Raw genomic sequence first — 19997 nt, forward strand, 5'->3', positions numbered from 1 at the left:
CCGCCTCTTCCCTTGCAATTAACTTGGAATTTTTATAATTTTTTAATATTTTTTTTATATATTTTTTTTTTTTTGGTCGCAAATCCGTCATTCCCAGCCCGGAACGTCGGGATTTCTTGGAATTCTCACCTCACTGGGAAGTTGTGGTCGGGATTTATCCTCTCCAATAAACTGTAGAGCTGGGAAATGGGAAAGGGAAAGGGAACGATTGTGGGAAAAATCCGTTTTTCCAAGGAAAAAACCGGCAAAGTTCCAGCCAACCCCCTCCCCCCCCCCCCCCAGTTTGGGCCAATCTTGGGGATTTTTAGGCTCGTTTTGATCCCCAAAAAATTCGAGTTTTGTCCCAAATCTCCTCCGATTCCACAGGATTTCCTGGATACTCATCGCATTCCGACATCCAACCCGCAGCCGGTGGGTCTGGTAATGACTTTGAGCCCGGGTTTGATGGATTGAACCCAGAATTTAATCCAAGAATTCACAAAGTTTAAAGCCCCGCTCCCCGCATGAAAGGGAGGTCCCGATGGAAAAACAGCCAGGAAAAGGCAAATCCCGGGAATCTCCTCCCCAGAAAACTGGGATTTCTCACTCCTCTCACGAAGGAGCTGCTGCCAGCAAAGCCCTGGTGGTAAAACCCCCAGGAAAAGGCAAATCCCGGGAATCTCCTCCCCAGAAAACTGGATTTGAGAGAGAAAGAGGGAAGAATTGTGGGAATAATCCAGAATTTTTGCAGTTTTCCAGCTGATTCCTCTGGAATTCCACTCCCCTGATTAAAGAGCTGCTGCCAGCAAAGCCCTGATGGCAAAAACTCCCAGGAAAAGCCAAATCCTGGGAATTTTGTCCCCAGAAAACTGGATTTCTCACTCCTCTCACGAAGGAGCTGCTGCCAGCAAAGCCCTGTGTGCAAAACCCCCAGGAAAAGGAGAAATCCCGGGAATTTCCTCCACAGAAAACTGGATTTGAGAGAGAAAGAGGGAAGAATTGTGGGAATAAGCCAGAATTTTTGCAGTTTTCCAGCTGATTCCTCTGGAATTCCCACTCTCCTCATGGAGGAGCTGCTGCCAGCAAGGCCCTGATGCCAAAAAAACTAGGGAAAAGCCAAATCCTGGGAATTTTCTCCCCAGAAAACTGGGATTTCTCACTGCCCCGATGAAGGAGCTGCTGCCAGCAAAGCCCTGATGGCAAAAACTCCCAGGAAAAGGCAAATCCTGGGAATTTTGTCCCCAGAAAAACTGGGATTTCTCACTCCTCTCACGAAGGAGCTGCTGCCAGCAAAGCCCTGGTGGCAAAACCCCCCGGAAAAGGCAAATCCCGGGATTTTTCCCCCCGGAAAGTGGGATTTGGGGAGCTCCGTGCTCACCTCCTGGTGCCTGTTCCCCTCCCGGATGTAGACACTGGCCAGGTTGGTGACAATGAACGCCCACAGCTCCTGGTGGGTGGTGAGCTGGGGGAGAAAAAAAGAGGAAAATTCCCAAATTATTTCAGGATTTCTCCGTCCCCCTCCCTCCCTCCCTTTCCCGGTAAAATCCCGGCTGAAAGCCAAAATCCCACGGTGGGGTTTTAACGCTCTAAATCCCCGCTCTGATCCGAACCCTCGTGACTAAATGAGGGAACCGGGGAAGGTTTTCACTCCACATTCGTGTCGTCATTCCCGCTTTTCCAGAGGGGAATTTGGGAACGAAACGCTCACCCTCAGTGCCGTAGTGAATTGTGCTTCCGCGTTGTCCATGCAGTTGACAGAGATGCAGTAGAGACCCTGGGGGAAAAAAGAAAAACAACAAAACGATTTTTTTTTTCTGGGAGCGCAGCCCGAAATATTCCCAAATCCATGGGAAAATGGGGATAACGGCAGGAAAAAGGGATCCGTGAGTCTCGGGTGTGGGGAGGAAAAGGAATTTCTGCAAAACGTCCTTTGAAATGAATTATTTAGGGGGGGAAGAAAAAGCTTAATTTGGCTAGAAAATTCTTAATGAAAATCACGGAAAACAGCATTCCCTGTAAAAACTCTTCCCCGATTCCCACAGAACAAAACCTCTCCAGTAGAAATCCCTGGATTTCCCTTTTCCCGGCCGATCCCTCCCAAATTCCCACTCCCCTCAGGAAGGAGCTGCCGCCAGACAAAGCCTGGACGGCGAAAAGGAAAAAAAACCAAAAAAAAAAACAGGAAAAGGCAAATCCCAGGAATTTCCTCCCCAGAGAATCGGGATTTTTCTCCCTCCAGGAAAACGGGAATTCGCTGCAGCAACTCGGGGCAGTGAGGAGTGGCCCTTTACCCAGCCCCAAACCATCCGGGAATTCTTGGTTTTTCCGGAAGGTTTTAAGGCAGGGATGAGCGGGGGCGTGGTGCAGATGCTGGAATTCCCTGTTGGGATGCAGAATTCCCAAAAAAAACCGATCCCAAACCAACTCACCAGGAGGGTGTGCAGCTGGGCAGCGTGGTTGGAGAAGAGCCGGGGAGACTGCTGGCACAGCTGGCAGACCTGGGAAATCTGGGGAAAAAACCCCGAAATTCCCGATTTTTTTGGGGGGGGATTTTTTTTCCCGCTTTTTTATGCTGTAAATCCCGTTCCTCGCGCCCCTCCCGGATGTGAAATCCCGGATGTGATTCCAGCCCGGAGAAAAGGGATTTCCTCACGTTCCTCCCACGTTCCAGCTGCTTTGGAATTGTTTCCTCCATCCCTCCCCACCAGCCCTGGAATTCAGAGCCACAGGTTCCTTCCCGAAACGTTCAGGATTTTCCGGGAAAAATGGGATGAAACCTTCCAAAAGCTGGGATTGGGCTGAGTTTCAGGAGAGGGAAGCAGGAGGATGAACCCTTCCCCCGTTCCCGGGACATTCCCAGTAAATGGACTGGATGATCCAGTGCCAGGAGTTTAAAATCCTTGGAAAAATAGGAAGGAAAAAAAACCCCAAAACTCCAGTTCCCTCTGGAACATCACAAATTTCCCAGGAAAGAGCAGGCAAGTTAAAAATTGGGAAAAAAACCAAAAAAAAAAAACCTGGGATGAGGCAGGAACTTGCAGAGGAAAGAATCTGGAACGGATAAAAAAGGGGCAAAAAAACCCCCAAACCTGCCCCCAAAGGCCCGAGGAATCAGCCCGGGATCCCCGGCAGGGAAGCGCCGCCGGAATCGCCGATGGATTATCCCACCGTCGATTCCGAAGCGTCCCGAAGGAAACATTCCAGGAGGCAAGGCCACGAGGCCGGCCGCATCCAGGGCAGGAATTCCCGCCCGCGCGGGGCGGCAGCGCAATCGGAGCTGGGGAAGGCCCTCGCGGCGGAATATTCCCGGTTTTTTTTTTTTTTTTGGGAAAGGCGGGAGCGGGGCGGACGGGTTACCCTCCTGCAGGGCCGTGGCTTTGTGGCCCGTGACCAGCCTGCACATGATGATGTGTTCCAGCAGGATCACTTGGAATGAGGACAGGATGGGGCTGCAGTCCAGCACTGCCGAGAGGAGCGCCCGGGAGGGGTCAGCGGGGGGGTCGGGGATGGGGCAAAGCCCGTTGGAACAGGGAAACGGACACGGAAAAGAAAATAACACCCACCCCCCGAACAAAAAAAAAAGTCAAACGAAATGAACAAAATCAAAGGGAGCTAAGGAAGAACAAAAAAAAACCTGAATGAAACGAATAAAACCAAAGGGAGCTAAGGAAGAACAAAAAAAAACCTGAATGAAATGAATAAAACCAAAGGGAGCTAAGGAAGAACAAAAAAAAAATCCAGACAAAATGAACAAAACCAAAGGGAGCTAAGGAAAAACAAAAAAAAACCTGAATGAAATGAACAACAAAAATAAAAAACAAAAAAGAAATAAAACAAACAAAAAAACTCCAAAGAAAATGAACAAAATCAAAGGGAGCTAAGGAAGAACCAAAAAAAAACCTGAATGAAACGAATAAAACCAAAGGGAGCTAAGGAAGAACAAAAAAAAAAATCCAGACAAAATGAACAAAATCTAAGGGAGCTAAGGAAGAACAAAAAAAAACCCCCAAACAAAACGAACAAAATCAAAGGGAGCTAAGAAAGAACAGAAAAAAACCTGAATGAAACGAATAAAATCAAAGGGAGCTAAGGAAGAACAAAAAAAAAACCTGAACGAAACGAACAACAAAAATAAAAAGACAAAAAAGAAATAAAACAAACAAAAAAACTCCAAAGAAAACGAACAAAAAAAAAACCCAAAAAAGAAACAAAACAAACAAAAAAACTCCAAACAAAACGAACAAAACCAAAGGGAGCTAAGAAAGAACAGAAAAAAACCCGAACAAAACGAACAACAACAAAAAAACAAAAAAGAAACAAAACAAACAAAAAAAACCCCAAAGAAAACGAACAAACAAAACCAAAATGAAAAAAAAGAACAAAAAAACCCCAAAACAAAACTAACAACAAAAACCCCCAAAAAAACCAAACCAAACAAACCAAAAAACCCAAACAAAACAAACAACAAAAAACCCCCCAAAAACCCCCAAAAAACAAACAAAAAACCCCCCAAAAACTCCACAAAAAACCCCCAAAAAACCCAGAACAAAAAAACCCAACCAAAAAAAAAAAACCCCAAAAAACCCAAACGGAACAAACCAAAAAAGAAAAAAACCCAAACGGAACAAACCAAAAAAAAAAAAAACCCCCAAACCCCAAAACAAACCAAAAAAACCCCAAAAAACCCCCAAAAAACCCCAAAAAAACCCCCCCAAAAAACCCAAAAAAACCCCCAAAAAACCCAAAAAAACCCCAAAAAAACCCCCAAAAAACCCCAAAAAAACCCCCAAAAAACCCAAAAAAACCCCAAAAAAGAAAAAACCCGCCCCCTCCTCCAAACCCCCCAAACCCCCCAAACCCCTTTTCCGGGGCTTTTTTCTCCACCTGGGCCCGGCAGCTCGACAGCGCCCCGGGCTGGCCTCCGCCGGGAACGCGCAGCGGGCGGCGCCCGCAATTTCCCCGATTTGCCCCGATTTGCCCCGACTTTCCCCGATTTGCCCGGATTCTCCCGGATTTTCCCGGAATTTCCCGGACTTTCCCGATTTTCCTGGATTTTCCTGGATTTTCCCAGACTTTCCCGCATTTGCCCAGACTTTCCCGGATTTTCTCAGATTTTCCCCGATTTCGCCTGATTTTCCCCGATTTCCCCCAATTTTCCCAGATTTCCCCCAATTTCCCCCGATTTTCCCAGATTTTCCCGGATTCTCCCAGATTTCCCCGGATTTTCCCCAATTTCCCCCGATTTTCCTGGATTTCCCTGGATTTCCCCCGATTCTCCCAGATTTTCCCCGATTTCCCCCGATTTCCCCGATTTCCCTGGATCTTCCCAGATTTCCCCGGATTCTCCCGGATTTCCCTGGATCTTCCCAGATTTCCCCGGATTCTCCCGGATTTCCCCGGATTCTCCCGGATTTCCCCGGATTCTCCCGGATTCTCCCGGATTTCCCCGGATCTTCCCGGATTTCCCCAGATTCTCCCGGGTTTCCCCGGATCTTCCCGGGTTTCCCTGGATTCTCCCGGATTTCCCCGGATTCTCCCGGGTTTCCCCGGATTCTCCCGGATTCTCCCGGATTTCCCCGGATCTTCCCGGATTTCCCCAGATTCTCCCGGGTTTCCCCGGATCTTCCCGGGTTTCCCTGGATTCTCCCGGGTTTCCCCGGATTCTCCCGGGTTTCCCCGGATTCTCCCGGATTTCCCCCGATTCTCCCAGATTTCCCCGGATTCTCCCGGATTTCCCTGGATTCTCCCAGATTCTCCCGGATTTCCCCGGATTCTCCCGGATTTCCCCGGATTCTACCAGATTTCCCCGGATTCTCCCGGATTTCCCTGGATTCTCCCAGATTTCCCCGGATCTTCCCGGATTTCCCCGGATTCTCCCGGATTCTCCCAGATTTCCCCGGATCCTCCCGGATTTCCCCGGATTCTCCCAGATTTCCCCGGATTCTCCCGGATTCTCCCGGGTTTCCCCGGATTCTCCCAGATTTCCCCGGATTCTCCCGGATTCTCCCAGATTTCCCCGGATTCTCCCCGGATCCTCCCGGATTTCCCCGGATTCTCCCAGATTTCCCCGGATTCTCCCGGATTCTCCCAGATTTCCCCGGATCCTCCCGTGTTTCCCCGGATTCTCCCGGATTCTCCCCGGATCCTCCCGGATTTCCCCGGATTCTCCCAGATTTCCCCGGATCCTCCCGGATTCTCCCAGATTTCCCCGGATTCTCCCAGATTCTCCCAGATTTCCCCCGATTCTCCCAGATTTCCCCCGATTCTCCCGGGTTTCCCCGGATCCTCCCGGATTCTCCCGGATTCTCCCAGATTTCCCCGGATTCTCCCGGATTCTCCCAGCCTTCCCCGGCAGCCCAAGCCCTCTCCCCCTTACTTTTGAGCTTCTCCAGCTGCATGAGCGCCTTGTCCGTGTACTTCTGCGCCTTCTCCAGGTAGCCCGCCTGCATGGAATGCATCACGGTCACCTGCAGGGGAGCGCGGCCGGGTTAGCCACCGCGCCGAGTCCCGGGATCCCCGGCCCCCGGAACGTCCCCGGACAGTCGCGGGGGCTGGGATCGGACAGTTTTAAGGGGTGTTTTTTTTTTCCCCTCCGTTCCGCGATTCCCGGAGTTTATCCGGGCGGAGAGGGGCGCGGTGGGGAATCCACGGAATTCCTCAAAGCCCCGAGCTCTGCCCTGGCAGGGTCGGAATCATCTCCTCGGGACTGAGCAAAGTCCTTCAGCGATGCCGAGTCCTGCTCTCCCCGCGGGGACGGAATTCGGCCAGAGTGCCTCGGAGCCGTACAAACGACTCCACTTCCCTCTCGTTCGGGTAGGAGTTCATCGGTTAATTCGTTAGTAATTAATTAATCCCCATTTCCAGCCTGGAATCTCCTCACCCACCGAGCCAGCCCCCTCGGCATCACCCCACGGACACCGAGGGGAAAAAAGCACCAAACAGCTGATAAAATAAAGTCAAAATGGCTTTTCTTTGCACATACCCCTCCATTTTCACTTGATTGGGGTACTGATTAACCAATTAATTAATTATTCATTAATTAAATCCCCATTTCCAGCCTGGAATCTCCTCACCCACCGAGCAGCCCCCCTCAGCATCACCCCACGGACACCGAGGGGAAAAAAGCACCAAACAGCTGATAAAATAAAGTCAAAATGGCTTTTCTTTGTACAAACGCCTCCATTTTCACTTGATTGGGGTATTGATTAACCAATTAATTAATTATATCATTAATTAAATCCCCATTTCCAGCCTGGAATCTCCTCACCCACCGAGCAGCCCCCCCTCAGCATCACCCCCACGGACACCGAGGGGAAAAAAAGCACCAAACAGCTGATAAAATTAATCCAGGGTGACTAATTTATACAAACACCTCCATTTTCACTTGATTGGGGTATTGATTAACCAATTAATTAATTATTCATTAATTAAATCCCCATTTCCAGCCTGGAATCTCCTCACCCCACCGAGCAGCCCCCTCGGCATCACCCCACGGACTCCGAGGGGGGCGACGCAAACCACCACCGCACCACCGCAGAGGCCACCCCTGCTGACCCCGCCCCATCAGCCGTTAATCGCTAATTAGCGCCCGGCGCTGACGAGGAGCTCTCACCAGGTAGACCAGCACACACATGTGCTCCTTGGGCAGCCAGTGGAAGAGGTCGGCGGGGTTGCTGGGCAGGATCTCGTCGTCGTGCAGGGTGGAGATGGTCTGGATGCACTGCTGCAGCTGCTTCAGGCACGGCTTCACGCTCTTCACCTGCGGGGAGAGCGTTCCCACCGGGAATTCCGCACGGTCCCGCTCCCGGAACGCTCGGGGAGAGCGTTCCCACCGGGAATTCCGCACGGTCCCGCTCCCGGAACGCTCGGGGAGAGCGGAGAGCGTTCCCACCGGGAATTCCGCACGGTCCCGCTCCCGGAACGCTCAGGGAGAGGGGAGAGCGTTCCCACCGGGAATTCCGCACGGTCCTGCTCCCGGAATGCTTGGGGAGAGGGGAAAGCGTTCCCACCGGGAATTCCGCACGGTCCCGCTCCCGGAATGCTTGGGGAGAGGGGAAAGCGTTCCCACCGGGAATTCCGCACGGTCCCGCTCCCGGAACGCTCGGGGAGAGGGGAAACCATTCCCAGCTGGAATTCCTCACATTCCCACTCCCAGAATGCTCTGGGAGAGGGGAAACCATTCCCTGCTGGAATTCCTCACATTCCCGCTCCTGGAATGCTTTGGGAGAGGGGAAACCATTCCCTGCTGGAATTCCTCACATTCCCACTCCCGGAATTCTTTGGGAATTTGGGAATTCACTCCCCGAGGAGTTGGGAATTCGGCCACTCAAGGGCTGGTTCAGACTCCGGGCCTCATTTCGCATCGACGACGCTCAGCGCTTCACCGCGGTGAAGACACCCAAAACATTCCCCAAAATCCCCCCCAAAATTCCCGTTTTTTCCCTCCTCCCAACACCCCAAAGAACCACCACGGATACAAAACCCGGATAACAAACACACAACCAAACAACGAAGGCAAAGAGAAACAAATCTCCAAACTGACACAACCCCCCCGCCCTGCGCTTTAATCCAGGATTCAAACCGTCAGGAATTCACTCCCGCTATTAACAAACCCCCGCCCCTCTCGGGATGAAGTTTTTTTTCCCGGGAATCTCCCATCCCCAAGCGCCAGCGGGAAGGCGGCACGCACCTGGCCGGCGTCCAGGTAATGCGTGACCTGCAGCACCAGGAAGAAGACCCTGAGGGATTCCTTCTGGATGGGATTGCCCTGCCAGTTCTCCACGATCTGCCCGCACAGCGTGAGCAGCGGGTGCACCTCCTGCAGCTTCCTCTCCATCAGCAGCAGCTGCAGGGAACAAAGGGGGGGAAAATCCCGGGGGTTTTTTTGGGATAAAGGATCAGGGAATGGGCCTGGATCAGGATCCGGGGGGGGGGTTGAGGTCCTGGGATTGGGCAGAGGGAGGTTGGAGCAGCCTGGGGGGGGTTGGGAGGTGGCTCTGGTGCTTCCGAAGCAGAGAATTCCGTGGGTTTTTGAATTCCACGGAGTCTCGAATTCCAGGGGTTTTTCTAATTGCAGGATTCTTTAATTCCAGGATTCCCTGATTCAAGGGATTTTCTAATTCTGGGGTTCTTTAAATCAGCAATTCTTTAATTCCACGGGTTTCCTAAATCCACAATTCTTTAATTCCACAGGTTTCCTAATTCCAGGATTCTTTAATTCCACGGGTTTCCTAAATCCACAATTCTTTAATTCCACGGATTTCCTAAATCCGCAATTCTTTAATTCCACGGATTTCCTAAATCCGCAATTCTTTAATTCCACGGATTTCCTAAATCCACAATTCTTTAATTCCACAGATTTCCTAAATCCACAATTCTTTAATTCCACGGATTTCCTAAATCCGCAATTCTTTAATTCCACGGATTTCCTAAATCCGCAATTCTTTAATTCCACGGATTTCCTAAATCCACAATTCTTTAATTCCACGGATTTCCTAATTCCAGGATTCTTTAATTCCACGGATTTCCTAATTCCAGGATTCTTTAATTCCATGATTCCCTAATTCAAGGGATTTTCTAATTCCAGGGCTCTTTAATTCCAGGATTCTTTAATTCCACGGATTTTATAATTTCAGGATTCTTTAACTCCACAGCTTTTCTAACGTCAGGATTCTTGAATTCCACAGATTTCCTAATTCCAGGATTCTTTAATTCCACGGATTCTCCAATTCCATGGATCCTCCAATTCCTGGATTCTCCAATTCCATGGATTCTCCAATTCCAGGTTTTTCTAATGCCATGGATTCTCTAATTCCAGGAATTAGGCTCGGAATCGACTCCCACAGCTCTTTCACCCCGCCAGCTTTTCCTTCCCTCATGACAAAAGCTCCAGTAAAAACTTGCAATGATCCTTTCATTTTTCCCAGAAAAAACCACGGAATTTATCCATAAGGATCCTACTTATCCCCCCCCCCCAAAAAAAATCCTCGGGAATTTACAGTGAGAGAGGAAATAATTCATTTAGAAACGATTTCCAACTCACCATCCCCTTGCTGAGCAGGAAGAGGGCTCTGGAATGAAAGAAAACGAAGTTAAATTCCAAAAGAAATTTGGGATTTAGAACCTGATCCACCCAAAACAACCAAACAAAACCCGGAAGCAAACAAAAAACTGGGAAAAACGAAAATCTGGGGATTTCTCCCTCTGAAAACAGGGAAGAAAGAGGATTAAGGGAGCTGAGAGAGGAATTCCCAGGGGAATCAAGGAAGAAATTCCAGGGAATTCAGGCAGGAAATCCCAGGGAATTTGAGGAGGAAATGCAGGGAGGAAATGCCAGGGGACTTGGGGAGGAAACCCCGGGGGATCCAGGGAGGAAACCCCGGGGGATCCAGGGAGGGAATCCCGGGGGATCCAGGGAGGGAATCCCGGGGGATCCAGGGAGGAAACCCCGGGGGATCCAGGGAGGAAACCCCAGGGATTCCAGGGAGAACATCCCAGGAACTCAGGCAGGAAATCCCAGGGGACTTGGGGATGAAATTCTACGGAATTCAGGGATGAAATCCCAGGGAACTGAGGGATGAAACCCTGGGGAACTGAGGGATGAAATCCCGGGGAACTGAGGGATGAAACCCCGGGGAACTGAGGGATGAAACCCCGGAGAACTGAGGGATGAAACCCCGGAGAACTGAGGGATGAAACCCCGGGGAATTGAGGGATGAAACCCCGAGGAACTGAGGGATGAAATTCCAGGGAATTGAGGGATGAAACCCCGGGGAACTGACCGATGAAATTCCAGGGAATTGAGGGATGAAACCCCAGGGAACTGAGGGATGAAACCCCGGGGAACTGAGGGATGAAACCCCGGGGAACTGAGGGATGAAACCCCGGGGAACTGAGGGATGAAATTCCAGGGAATTGAGGGATGAAACCCCGGGGAACTGACCGATGAAATTCCAGGGAATTGAGGGATGAAACCCCAGGGAACTGAGGGATGAAACCCCGGGGAATTGAGGGATGAAACCCCGGGGAACTGAGGGATGAAACCCCGGGGAATTGAGGGATGAAATTCCAGGGAATCGAGGGATGAAACCCCAGGGAACTGAGGGACGAAATCCCAGGGAATTGAGGGATGAAACCCCGGGGAACTGACGGATGAAATTCCAGGGAACTGAGGGATGAAATCCCAGGGAACTGAGGGATGAAACCCCGGGGAACTGAGGGATGAAACCCCAGGAAGTGAGGCAGGAAAGGCCAGGAATCCCCGAGGAGGGCCGGGGGCCGTCACCTGGTGTACTCGGAGCCCACCACCCGCGCGTACTCGGCGCCCACGCCCAGCAGGTCGCAGGCCGACACCAAATCCTTCTCCAGGGTGTGCAGTTGCTGAATTCAGAATAACAAAAAAAAAGCCACAAAACCTCAGGCTGTGCTCCAGGAATCCCCAGGAAAATCCCCTTATCCCCGCATTTATAATTCCCTGCTCCTTCAAGGGGTTTCAGGTCTGTTTCCCGAAGAAAGAGGATTTTTTTGTCCCCCCTTAAAATTCCTAATTAACGAGGAATTGGTTAAAAATTGGAGGCAGATCGTGCAAAGGGTGAAAATCCCGTGCTGATCTGATCCCAACAGCTCCAAAAAACTCCATGGATTGTCTCGCTGGAATGAGTTTTCCCAGCAAGAGGAGTCTCCAAGGCGTGTTCCCAAATTTTATCCCTTTCCCAGATTTTATTCCTTTCCCAAACTCAGGTGGGAATTCAGGGAGAGGAGAATGGGAAACCAGGGGAAAACGGGAAGCTCCAAGGAGAGGAAAAGCTTCTGAGTCCTCAGGATGAACTCCTGGGAAATGAAATATTCCTCAATTCCTGGGAAACCAGAAATTAAAATAAAATAAGTTTAATTAATAAATATTTTGGAGCGTACTCCAGATCAGGAAAAAGGAATTCGCCTTGGATTTTTTTTTCCTTTGCACCTTTTCCTGGATACTTTTCCTGCTCCTTCTCCCCACCCCACACCCTTAATTAAACACGAACCATAATTAAACACCAACCCTCCACCCTCCCCAGCAGGATTTGCTCTCCCTGCAAACCCCAGGACGGATCTTTTAAACTCCAGCCCTGGAATTCCAAATCCCCAACTCCCCCCGGAGCGATCCCGGCTGATTCCTTGATCCAATCCGGAGGCTCCCAACGCCAATTCCCAACCAGGATTTGCCTTTTCCCTCTCCATCAGCAGCGAATTTTTAGCGGATAAACGGATAAAAGGGGGTTTTTTTTTTTTAGGGAATAATAAGCCAAGAGGCTCCCAGGCTGGTTTTTAAGGGGAACCAAGGATTTCTCCCGGGGTTTTTCCCCACGGAATCGCTGCCGCAAGGACTCACAGCCAGCTGGAAGAGCAGCCTGCAGTGCCAGTAGGGGGTTTGCTGGGAGATCTGGATGGCTTTGCGCAGCAGCGGCTTGGCCGTGTCCACCGAGTTCTGCAACAACAACCGCACGCCCCAAATCAAGCCAAAGCCGCGCTCCTGGAACGGCCCGGCGCGGGGATTCCTTGGATTCCTCGGATAAACCGCGCCGAGCGCTCCGGGGAGGGCTGGGAGTGAGGGGGCAGAGGGCTGGAGGCACGGAAAATAAACTGGGAAAAGTCGGGGGGGGCTCCTACGAATGCCCAAGGGGGGGTTGGGGAAATTTTGGGATTTTGGGACAACATAAATCCAGGATTGTGGAATTCCCCAGCGCGGGGATTCCTCGGATAACCGCGCTGAGCCCTCCAGGAAGGGTTGGGAGTGAGGGAGAAAAGTGCTGGAAGCAAGAAAAATAAAAAGGGAAAAGTTTGGGGCTGCTCCACCCTTGGAATGTCCAAGGTGGGGTTGGATGGGATTGGAAAAAACTGGGGATTTTTGGACAATACAAATTTGGGATCCTGGAATTCCCCAGCCTGGAAATTCCTTGGATTCTGGAATCCAAACCACACTGAGCCCTTTGGGGAGGGTTGGGAGTGAGGGATTGAAGAGTTGGAAGCAATAAAAACAAAAACAAAAAGGGAAAAGTTTGGGGCTGCTCCGCCCTTGGAATGTCCAAGGTGGGATTGGAAAAATCCGGGATTTCGGGAGGCGTCCCTGCACGTGCCAGGGTGGGACTGGATCGGGATTTTCCAACCCAAACCACTCCAGGATATCAAGTTCCAAACCCCAGGGAAGGATTTTGGAGGGAATCAGCACAGAAACGAACACAAATCCCCGGATGATCCAACTGGGGATTTCCAACAAAAACACGGAAAGGAAAACTTTGGACAAGGAACTGAGGGACAGAATACAGGGAGCGGCTTCCCAGATTCCTTCGGATGGGATTTTGGGATGGAATTCCTCCCTGGAAGAGCAGGATGGGGCTGGGATAGAATTCCCAGAGCAGCTGGGGCTGCCCCATCCCTGGGATTGGATCAACCTGGGATAAGGGAAAGCGTCCTGGACGATCCTTCAGGTCTTTTCTATCCCAAATCACTCCAGGATTCCAAAATCCTGAGGGAAACCCTGGGTTTCCCTCCCCTAAAATCAGCAGTCATTTAATAACGATCGAAAATTTCCTTCGGCCAAGCAACACCCTTTGGTGGTGGGAAACTCTCGTCGCAATTCCAACAAAAACTTCCTCAGAAGGGAAGGAAAAAAGCCTCTCAGGGCAGGAATGGGATTTTTAAGGGGAATATCCCACTCCGGCCCCCAATTAAAAGGGGGCCAGAGGGTTTGGGGGGTTCCTCTCACCTCCTGGCAGTAGAGCTCCGACAGCAAACTGGCTGCCTCAAACTTCACATCTTCAAACTGGGGGATCTGGGAGCAGGGTTAAGGGAACGCCAAAATCCGGGAAGGGGGGAAACAGCAGCAAAACCTCCAAAACCCCTCGGGAAAATCGGGCTGAGATGGGATTTAAGGTCTTTCCCAACCCCAGCTCCGGTTCTGCGAGAGCAGCGAGGAAGCGGATTAAACACCCAGGCCGTGCCCCCAGCCCCCTCAAGGCGTTTCGGGAGTTTCCTTGGAGTCGTTCCGAGCTCGGAGCTCCGCCCGGATCCCGGGAGAAGGATCCAACCTCCGGCCAAAGGATACCTGCTGCGATATCAGCCACTGCAAGAGAACAGAGCGCGTTGGGCTGGCGCTAACCGCGCCACCACCGCCCCGACCCCTCCCGCCGCCCCCTTTCCCTGCCCCTCGGCTTTTCCAGCTGCCAGCTCCCCCCGGGCCGCCCCTTCCCCTCCTCTTTACCTTCTCCAAGCGCCCAGAGCAGCCTCAATCCCTTTCTCCGTGCCCTGGCACCCCCGGTTTCCCCCTTCCCGAGCCCCCGGGGCCATCCCGGCTCCGGCGCCGCGCTCACCGCCTTCTCCAGGTGCCCGCGGGCCTGGTCGCCGTTGCGGGTGTGGTGGTAGAGGACGGAGCCGAGCTGGAGGTGCGTGCGGGCCTCCATTCGCGCCGGGGGCTTGCGGGGCAGCACGGCCTGCAGGCAGTGCACGCACAGCCGCACCTTGGGCGGGCTGGACGTGCGGAAATGCTCGGCCAGGCCCAGCAGCGCCAGGTACCACGACTCGCCCGCCGCCGCGCCGCCGCCCGACGCCGAGCCCGGCGCAGGCCCGGCCGCGCCGCCGCCGCCTCCGGCGCCTCCGCCGGCGCCTCCAGCGCCACCCGCGGCTCCCGCCGCTTCCCCGGAGCCGCTCCCGCCGCCTCCCGCCGGCTGCGGCGGCTGCTGAGGCGGCGGCGGCTGCTGAGGGGCGGCCGCACCCGCCGCCACCGCCGCCATCTTGGGGCCGCCGACAACACCGCCGCGGGGCGCGGGGCACGACGGGAGTTGGAGTCCCGCCGCCGAGGTGAGCGGGGGAGATGGGAGTTGTAGTCCGCCCTTTGACGCCGATAGCACGCGGGGCGAACCGGGGAACCGCCGTAGCGGCGGCTCCGCCAGAGCGGACCCGTTCGGCCGCCCCGCTAACGGGGCTCGGCGCGGCGAGAGGAGAAGGGGAGAGCGGCGGGATGGCGGCCTCGAGGGACTACATCTCCCAGCGGCCCTTGCGGCGGCGCGGCCCCCGGCGCGGCGCGCCCGGCGCGGGGCATGCCGGGACGGGGGGGCTCCAAAATGGACAACCAGAGGGATGCGGCAGGTAGGGCCCGGCCCGGGCGGCTCCCGCCGGCGGCGGCGGCTCTGCCCCGGCCCTCCGGGGGCTCCGCTCCGCTCCTCCCGCCTCGCTGCCCGCCCCGGCCCGGCCCCACCGCCCGCGGCGTCGGGGGCTGGCGGAGCTGCCCCGCTTCAATTCTCTCCTTTTCTTTCCCGCAGCGGAACCGAGCCGGGAGTTCGGGAGGGAGCCCCGCCTTCCTTCCCGGCTCGTTTTCCCGCAGGGAAGGCGGGCTGCTGCTTTGGGATGGCTGCTCCGTTAATTTCCTCCCCCTTTTCCCACAGGAAAGCCGTGCCGGGGGTCCGGGATGCTCTCCCCGGTGGTTTTCCTCCTTTTTTTCCCCCGAAGGAAGCAGAGCCCGTAGTTCGGCGAGGCTCCCCTGTTGATTTCCCCTTTCCTTTTCCCACAGGAAACCCGGCGGTTCGTTCCCTCTCTTTTCCCGTAGGAAAGCCGAGCTGCTGCTTCGTGAGGACCCCACTGCTGATTTGTTTTCTCCTTTTTTTTTTCTGTAGGGAAGCTAAGTTCGGGATGATCCCACAGTTTGTTCCTTCCCTTTTCCCACAGGGAGGGCGAGCCTTGATCCGGGATAATTCCTGTTAAATCCTGCGTTTTTCCTTCGGAATCGGTGCTCCTTAATTGGGGATGGCCCCGGTTCATTCCTCCCCTTTTTCCACAGGGAATACCAGCCTTGGGTTGGGATAAACCCATTCATTCCCTCTTTTCCCTGCCGGTTAACTCCTGACTTTCTCCCTCGGGGAATGAATTTGGGATGATCGCTGGTAATTCCTCCCTTCTTCCCGCGGGGGTTTTTCTCCTCCATTCTGACAATTCCCGTGCTAATTCCTCCAGGGAGACTGAATTTGGGACGGGCCCTACTCTAATCCTGCTTTTTTCCCCTCAGGGAATTCGAGCCTGGATTCGGGATGATGGCTCTTCAATCCCACTGTGTTCCCGCCGGGATTGTGCCCCTGGATTTGGGGGAGTCCCTGTTAATTCCCCACCTTTTCTCACAGGGAATACCCTCGATTCGGGCTGATCCACCTTCAGTCCTGCCTTTTTCCCTCAGGGAATTCCCCCCTCCATTCCCGACACTTCCCGTGCTAATTCCCGGGTTTTCCCTCAGGGAATTCCCCCCTCCATTCCCGACACTTCCCGTGCCAATTCCCGGGTTTTCCCTCAGGGAATTCATCTCTCCATTCCGGACCGTTCCCGTGCTAATTCCCAGCTGTTTTCCCGCAGGGAATTCATCTCTCCATTCCCGACACTTCCCGTGCTAATTCCCGTGTTTTCCCTCAGGGAAAGGGACCGTTCCCGTGCTAATTCCCACCTTTTTTCCCTCAGGGAACTCCCGGACCATTCCCGTGCTAATTCCCGTGTTTTTCCTCAGGGAATTCATCTCTCCATTCCCGACAGTTCCCGTGCTAATTCCCGGGTTTTTCCTCAGGGAATTCATCTCTCCATTCCGGACCGTTCCCGTGCTAATTCCCATGTTTTTCCTCAGGGAATTCATCTCTCCATTCCGGACCATTCCCGTGCTAATTCCCGTGTTTTCCCTCAGGGAATTCACAGACAGTTCCCGTGCTAATTCCTGTGTTTTCCCTCAGGGAATTCCCCCCTCCATTCCCGACAGTTCCCGTGCTAATTCCCATGTTTTTCCTCAGGGAATTCATCTCTCCATTCCGGACGATTCCTGTGCTAATTCCCGTGTTTTCCCTCCGGGAATCGGACCGTTCCCGTGCTAATTCCCAGCTGTTTTCCCGCAGGGAAGGCGAGCCGGTGGTTCGGGGTGTCGCAGTCCAAGTCGGTGAACATCCTGCAGCAGGAGGAGCTGATCGCCCAGAAGAAACGGGAGATCGAGGCCCGCCTGGAGCAGCAGGCGCGGCGGAATTCCCTCGGCATCCCGCAGCTCCCGCTGCTCGGAGAGTACGTGCCAATCCCGGCGCCAATCCCGGCGCCAATCCCGGCGCCAATCCCGGCGTTCCGGCTGCTGCCGGCCGATGGCACCGGAGGGGGTCGGGAAGGGGAGCCGAGGGAGGAAAAAAATCCCAGCCTGGGTGGAGCAGAGGGAGGAAAAGTCACAGTTTTAATAGAGCCAGGGAGGAAAATCCCGGCTTTAGTGGAGCGGAGGGAGGAAAATCCCGGTTTTAGTGGAGCGGAGGGAGCAAAATCCCGGCTTTAGTGGAGCAGAGGGAGGAAAATCCTGGTTTTAGTGGAGGAGAAAGAGGAAAATCCCGGTTTTGGTGGATTAGGGAGCAAAAATCCCAATTTTAACGGAGCAGGGAAGGAAAATCACGGTTTTAGTGGAGCAGAAAGAGGAAAATCCCGTTTCTGGTGGATTAGGGAGCAAAAATCCCGATTTTAACGGAGCAGGGAAGGAAAATCACGGTTTTACTGGAGCAGAAGGAGGAAAATCCCGGTTTTGGTTGGGTTAGGAAGCAATAATTCCAATTTTAACAGAGCAGAGAAGGAAAATCATGGTTTTAGTGGAACACAAGGAGGAAAATCCCGTTTTTGGTGGATTAGGGAGCAAAAATTCCAATTTTAACAGAGCAGGGAAGGAAAATCATGATTTTAGTGGAGCACAAGGAGGAAAATCCCAGTTTTGGTTGGGTTAGGAAGCCATAATTCCAATTTTAACGGAGCAGGAAGGGAAAATCACAATTTTAGCGGAGCAGAGGGAGGAAAATCCCATTTTTGGTGAAGAAGAGGGAGGTAAATGCCAATTTTAATGGAGAAGGAAGGAGATGGAGGGTTCTTTCGGGCGTTTGGTGGTAGGTGAGGAAAACCACCAGTTCCAGGGGTTTTTCCTGGCCCGGATCCCACGTGGGAAGGGCTGGGAGGCTCCCAGATTCCAGCTCCTTTTTCCTGCCCCCACTTAGCGACGATGGCTCCGAGAGCGAGGCCTCCGTGTCCAACAAGTTTGTGAACGATGGGAGCTTCCTGCAGCAGTTCCTGAAGCTCCAGAGGGAAAAGTCCAATGCTGGTAGGTCCTTCCTTTCCCAGCCCAAACCTGGGATTCCCAGGAATTCCCTTCCCTTCTTTCTTCCCTCGGAAACTGCCTCAAATCCTCCCAACAATTCTGGGAGTGCCCCAGCTCCAAACCCTGGGAGGAAGCGGCTGGGCCAGGCCTGGAGCCGCCTCCACAACAAACTTGGGATTCCCCGGGATGATTTCCCTTCATATTCTCCACAAAAACTGCCCCAAAATCCCCCCAACACCTCCCATCCCAACCCCAGCATTCCCGGGATGATTTCCCTTCATTTCCTCCCCAAAATCCCCCCAACACCTCCCATCCCCAACCCCAGCATTCCCGGGATGATTTCCCTTCATTTCCTCCCCAAAATCCCCCCAACACCTCCCATCCCCAGCATTCCCGGGATGATTTCCCTTCATTTCCTCCCCAAAATCCCCCCAACACCTCCCATCCCAACCCCAGCATTCCCGGGATGATTTCCCTTCATTTCCTCCCCAAAATCCCCCCAACACCTCCCATCCCATCCCCAGCATTCCCGGGATGATTTCCCTTCATTTCCTCCCCAAAATCCCCCCAACACCTCCCATCCCATCCCCAGCATTCCCGGGATGATTTCCCTTCATTTCCTCCCCAAAATCCCCCCAACACCTCCCATCCCCAACCCCAGCATTCCCGGGATGATTTCCCTTCATTTCCTCCCCAAAATCCCCCCAACACCTCCCATCCCCAGCATTCCCGGGATGATTTCCCTTCATTTTCTCCCCAAAATCCCCCCAACACCTCCCATCCCATCCCCAGCATTCCCGGGATGATTTCCCTTCATTTCCTCCCCAAAATCCCCCCAACACCCCCCATCCCCAGCATTCCCGGGATGATTTCCCTTCATTTCCTCCCCAAAATCCCCCCAACAACTCCCATCCCAACCCCAGCATTCCCGGGATGATTTCCCGTCATTTCCTCCCCAAAATCCCCCCAACACCCCCCATCCCCATCCCCAGCATTCCCGGGATGATTTCCCTTCATTTTCTCCCCAAAATCCCCCCAACAACTCCCATCCCCATCCCCAGCATTCCCGGGATGATTTCCCTTCGTTTTCTCCCCAAAAACTGCCCCAAAATCCCCCCAACAACTCCCATCCCCAGCATTCCCAGGATGATTTCCCTTCATTTTCTCCCCAAAATCCCCCAACACCCCCCATCCCCAGCATTCCCGGGATGATTTCCCTTCATTTTCTCCCCAAAATCCCCCCAACACCTCCCATCCCCAGCATTCCCGGGATGATTTCCCTTCATTTTCTCCCCAAAATCCCCCAACACCCCCCATCCCCAGCATTCCCGGGATGATTTCCCTTTGTTTCCTCCCCAAAATCCCCCCAACACCCCCCATCCCCAACCCCAGCATTCCCGGGATGATTTCCCTTCATTTTCTCTCCCCAAAATCCCCCCAACACCTCCCATCCCCAGCATTCCCGGGATGATTTCCCTTCATTTCCTCCCCAAAATCCCCCCAACACCCCCCATCCCCAGCATTCCCGGGATGATTTCCCTTCATTTTCTCCCCAAAATCCCCCCAACACCTCCCATCCCCAGCATTCCCGGGATGATTTCCCTTCATTTCCTCCCCAAAATCCCCCCAACACCTCCCATCCCATCCCCAGCATTCCCGGGATGATTTCCCTTCATTTCCTCCCCAAAATCCCCCCAACACCTCCCATCCCATCCCCAGCATTCCCGGGATGATTTCCCTTCATTTCCTCCCCAAAATCCCCCCAACACCTCCCATCCCCAACCCCAGCATTCCCGGGATGATTTCCCTTCATTTCCTCCCCAAAATCCCCCCAACACCTCCCATCCCCAGCATTCCCGGGATGATTTCCCTTCATTTTCTCCCCAAAATCCCCCCAACACCT

General features: G+C 53.3%; 2 protein-coding genes across 3 annotated transcripts in view; one reads left to right on the plus strand and one right to left on the minus strand.

Annotated features, from left to right (window-relative positions):
• Positions 1-68: 68 nt before the first annotated feature.
• MAU2 (MAU2 sister chromatid cohesion factor) lies at positions 69-14747 on the minus strand. The gene is made up of 14 exons (XM_066205573.1): positions 14328-14747; positions 14063-14080; positions 13724-13789; positions 12350-12445; positions 11264-11358; positions 10022-10049; positions 8669-8824; positions 7592-7738; positions 6356-6446; positions 3338-3441; positions 2409-2486; positions 1688-1753; positions 1358-1441; positions 69-179 (listed from the first exon to the last, which is right to left on the minus strand). The coding sequence occupies exons 1-14, from the start codon at positions 14745-14747 to the stop codon at positions 126-128; spliced, it is 1503 nt and encodes a 500-aa protein (XP_066061670.1). The 3' UTR covers positions 69-125.
• A 290-nt stretch (positions 14748-15037) lies between these two features.
• Positions 15038-19997, plus strand: part of SUGP1 (SURP and G-patch domain containing 1) — a 28275-nt gene continuing 23315 nt past the window's right edge. For both annotated transcript variants that reach the window (XM_066205611.1, XM_066205612.1), the window contains exons 1-3: positions 15038-15102; positions 16878-17037; positions 17994-18097. In XM_066205611.1, the coding sequence (XP_066061708.1) occupies positions 15054-15102; positions 16878-17037; positions 17994-18097 (313 nt within the window). In that variant the 5' untranslated portion in view covers positions 15038-15053. The remainder of the gene's footprint in view (positions 15103-16877; positions 17038-17993; positions 18098-19997) is intronic.

Source organism: Chamaea fasciata, unplaced genomic scaffold, assembly GCF_029207755.1.
Source record: "Chamaea fasciata isolate MVZ Bird 193981 ecotype frontalis unplaced genomic scaffold, bChaFas1.0.hap1 SCAF_28, whole genome shotgun sequence".
Lineage (NCBI taxonomy): Eukaryota > Metazoa > Chordata > Aves > Passeriformes > Sylviidae > Chamaea > Chamaea fasciata.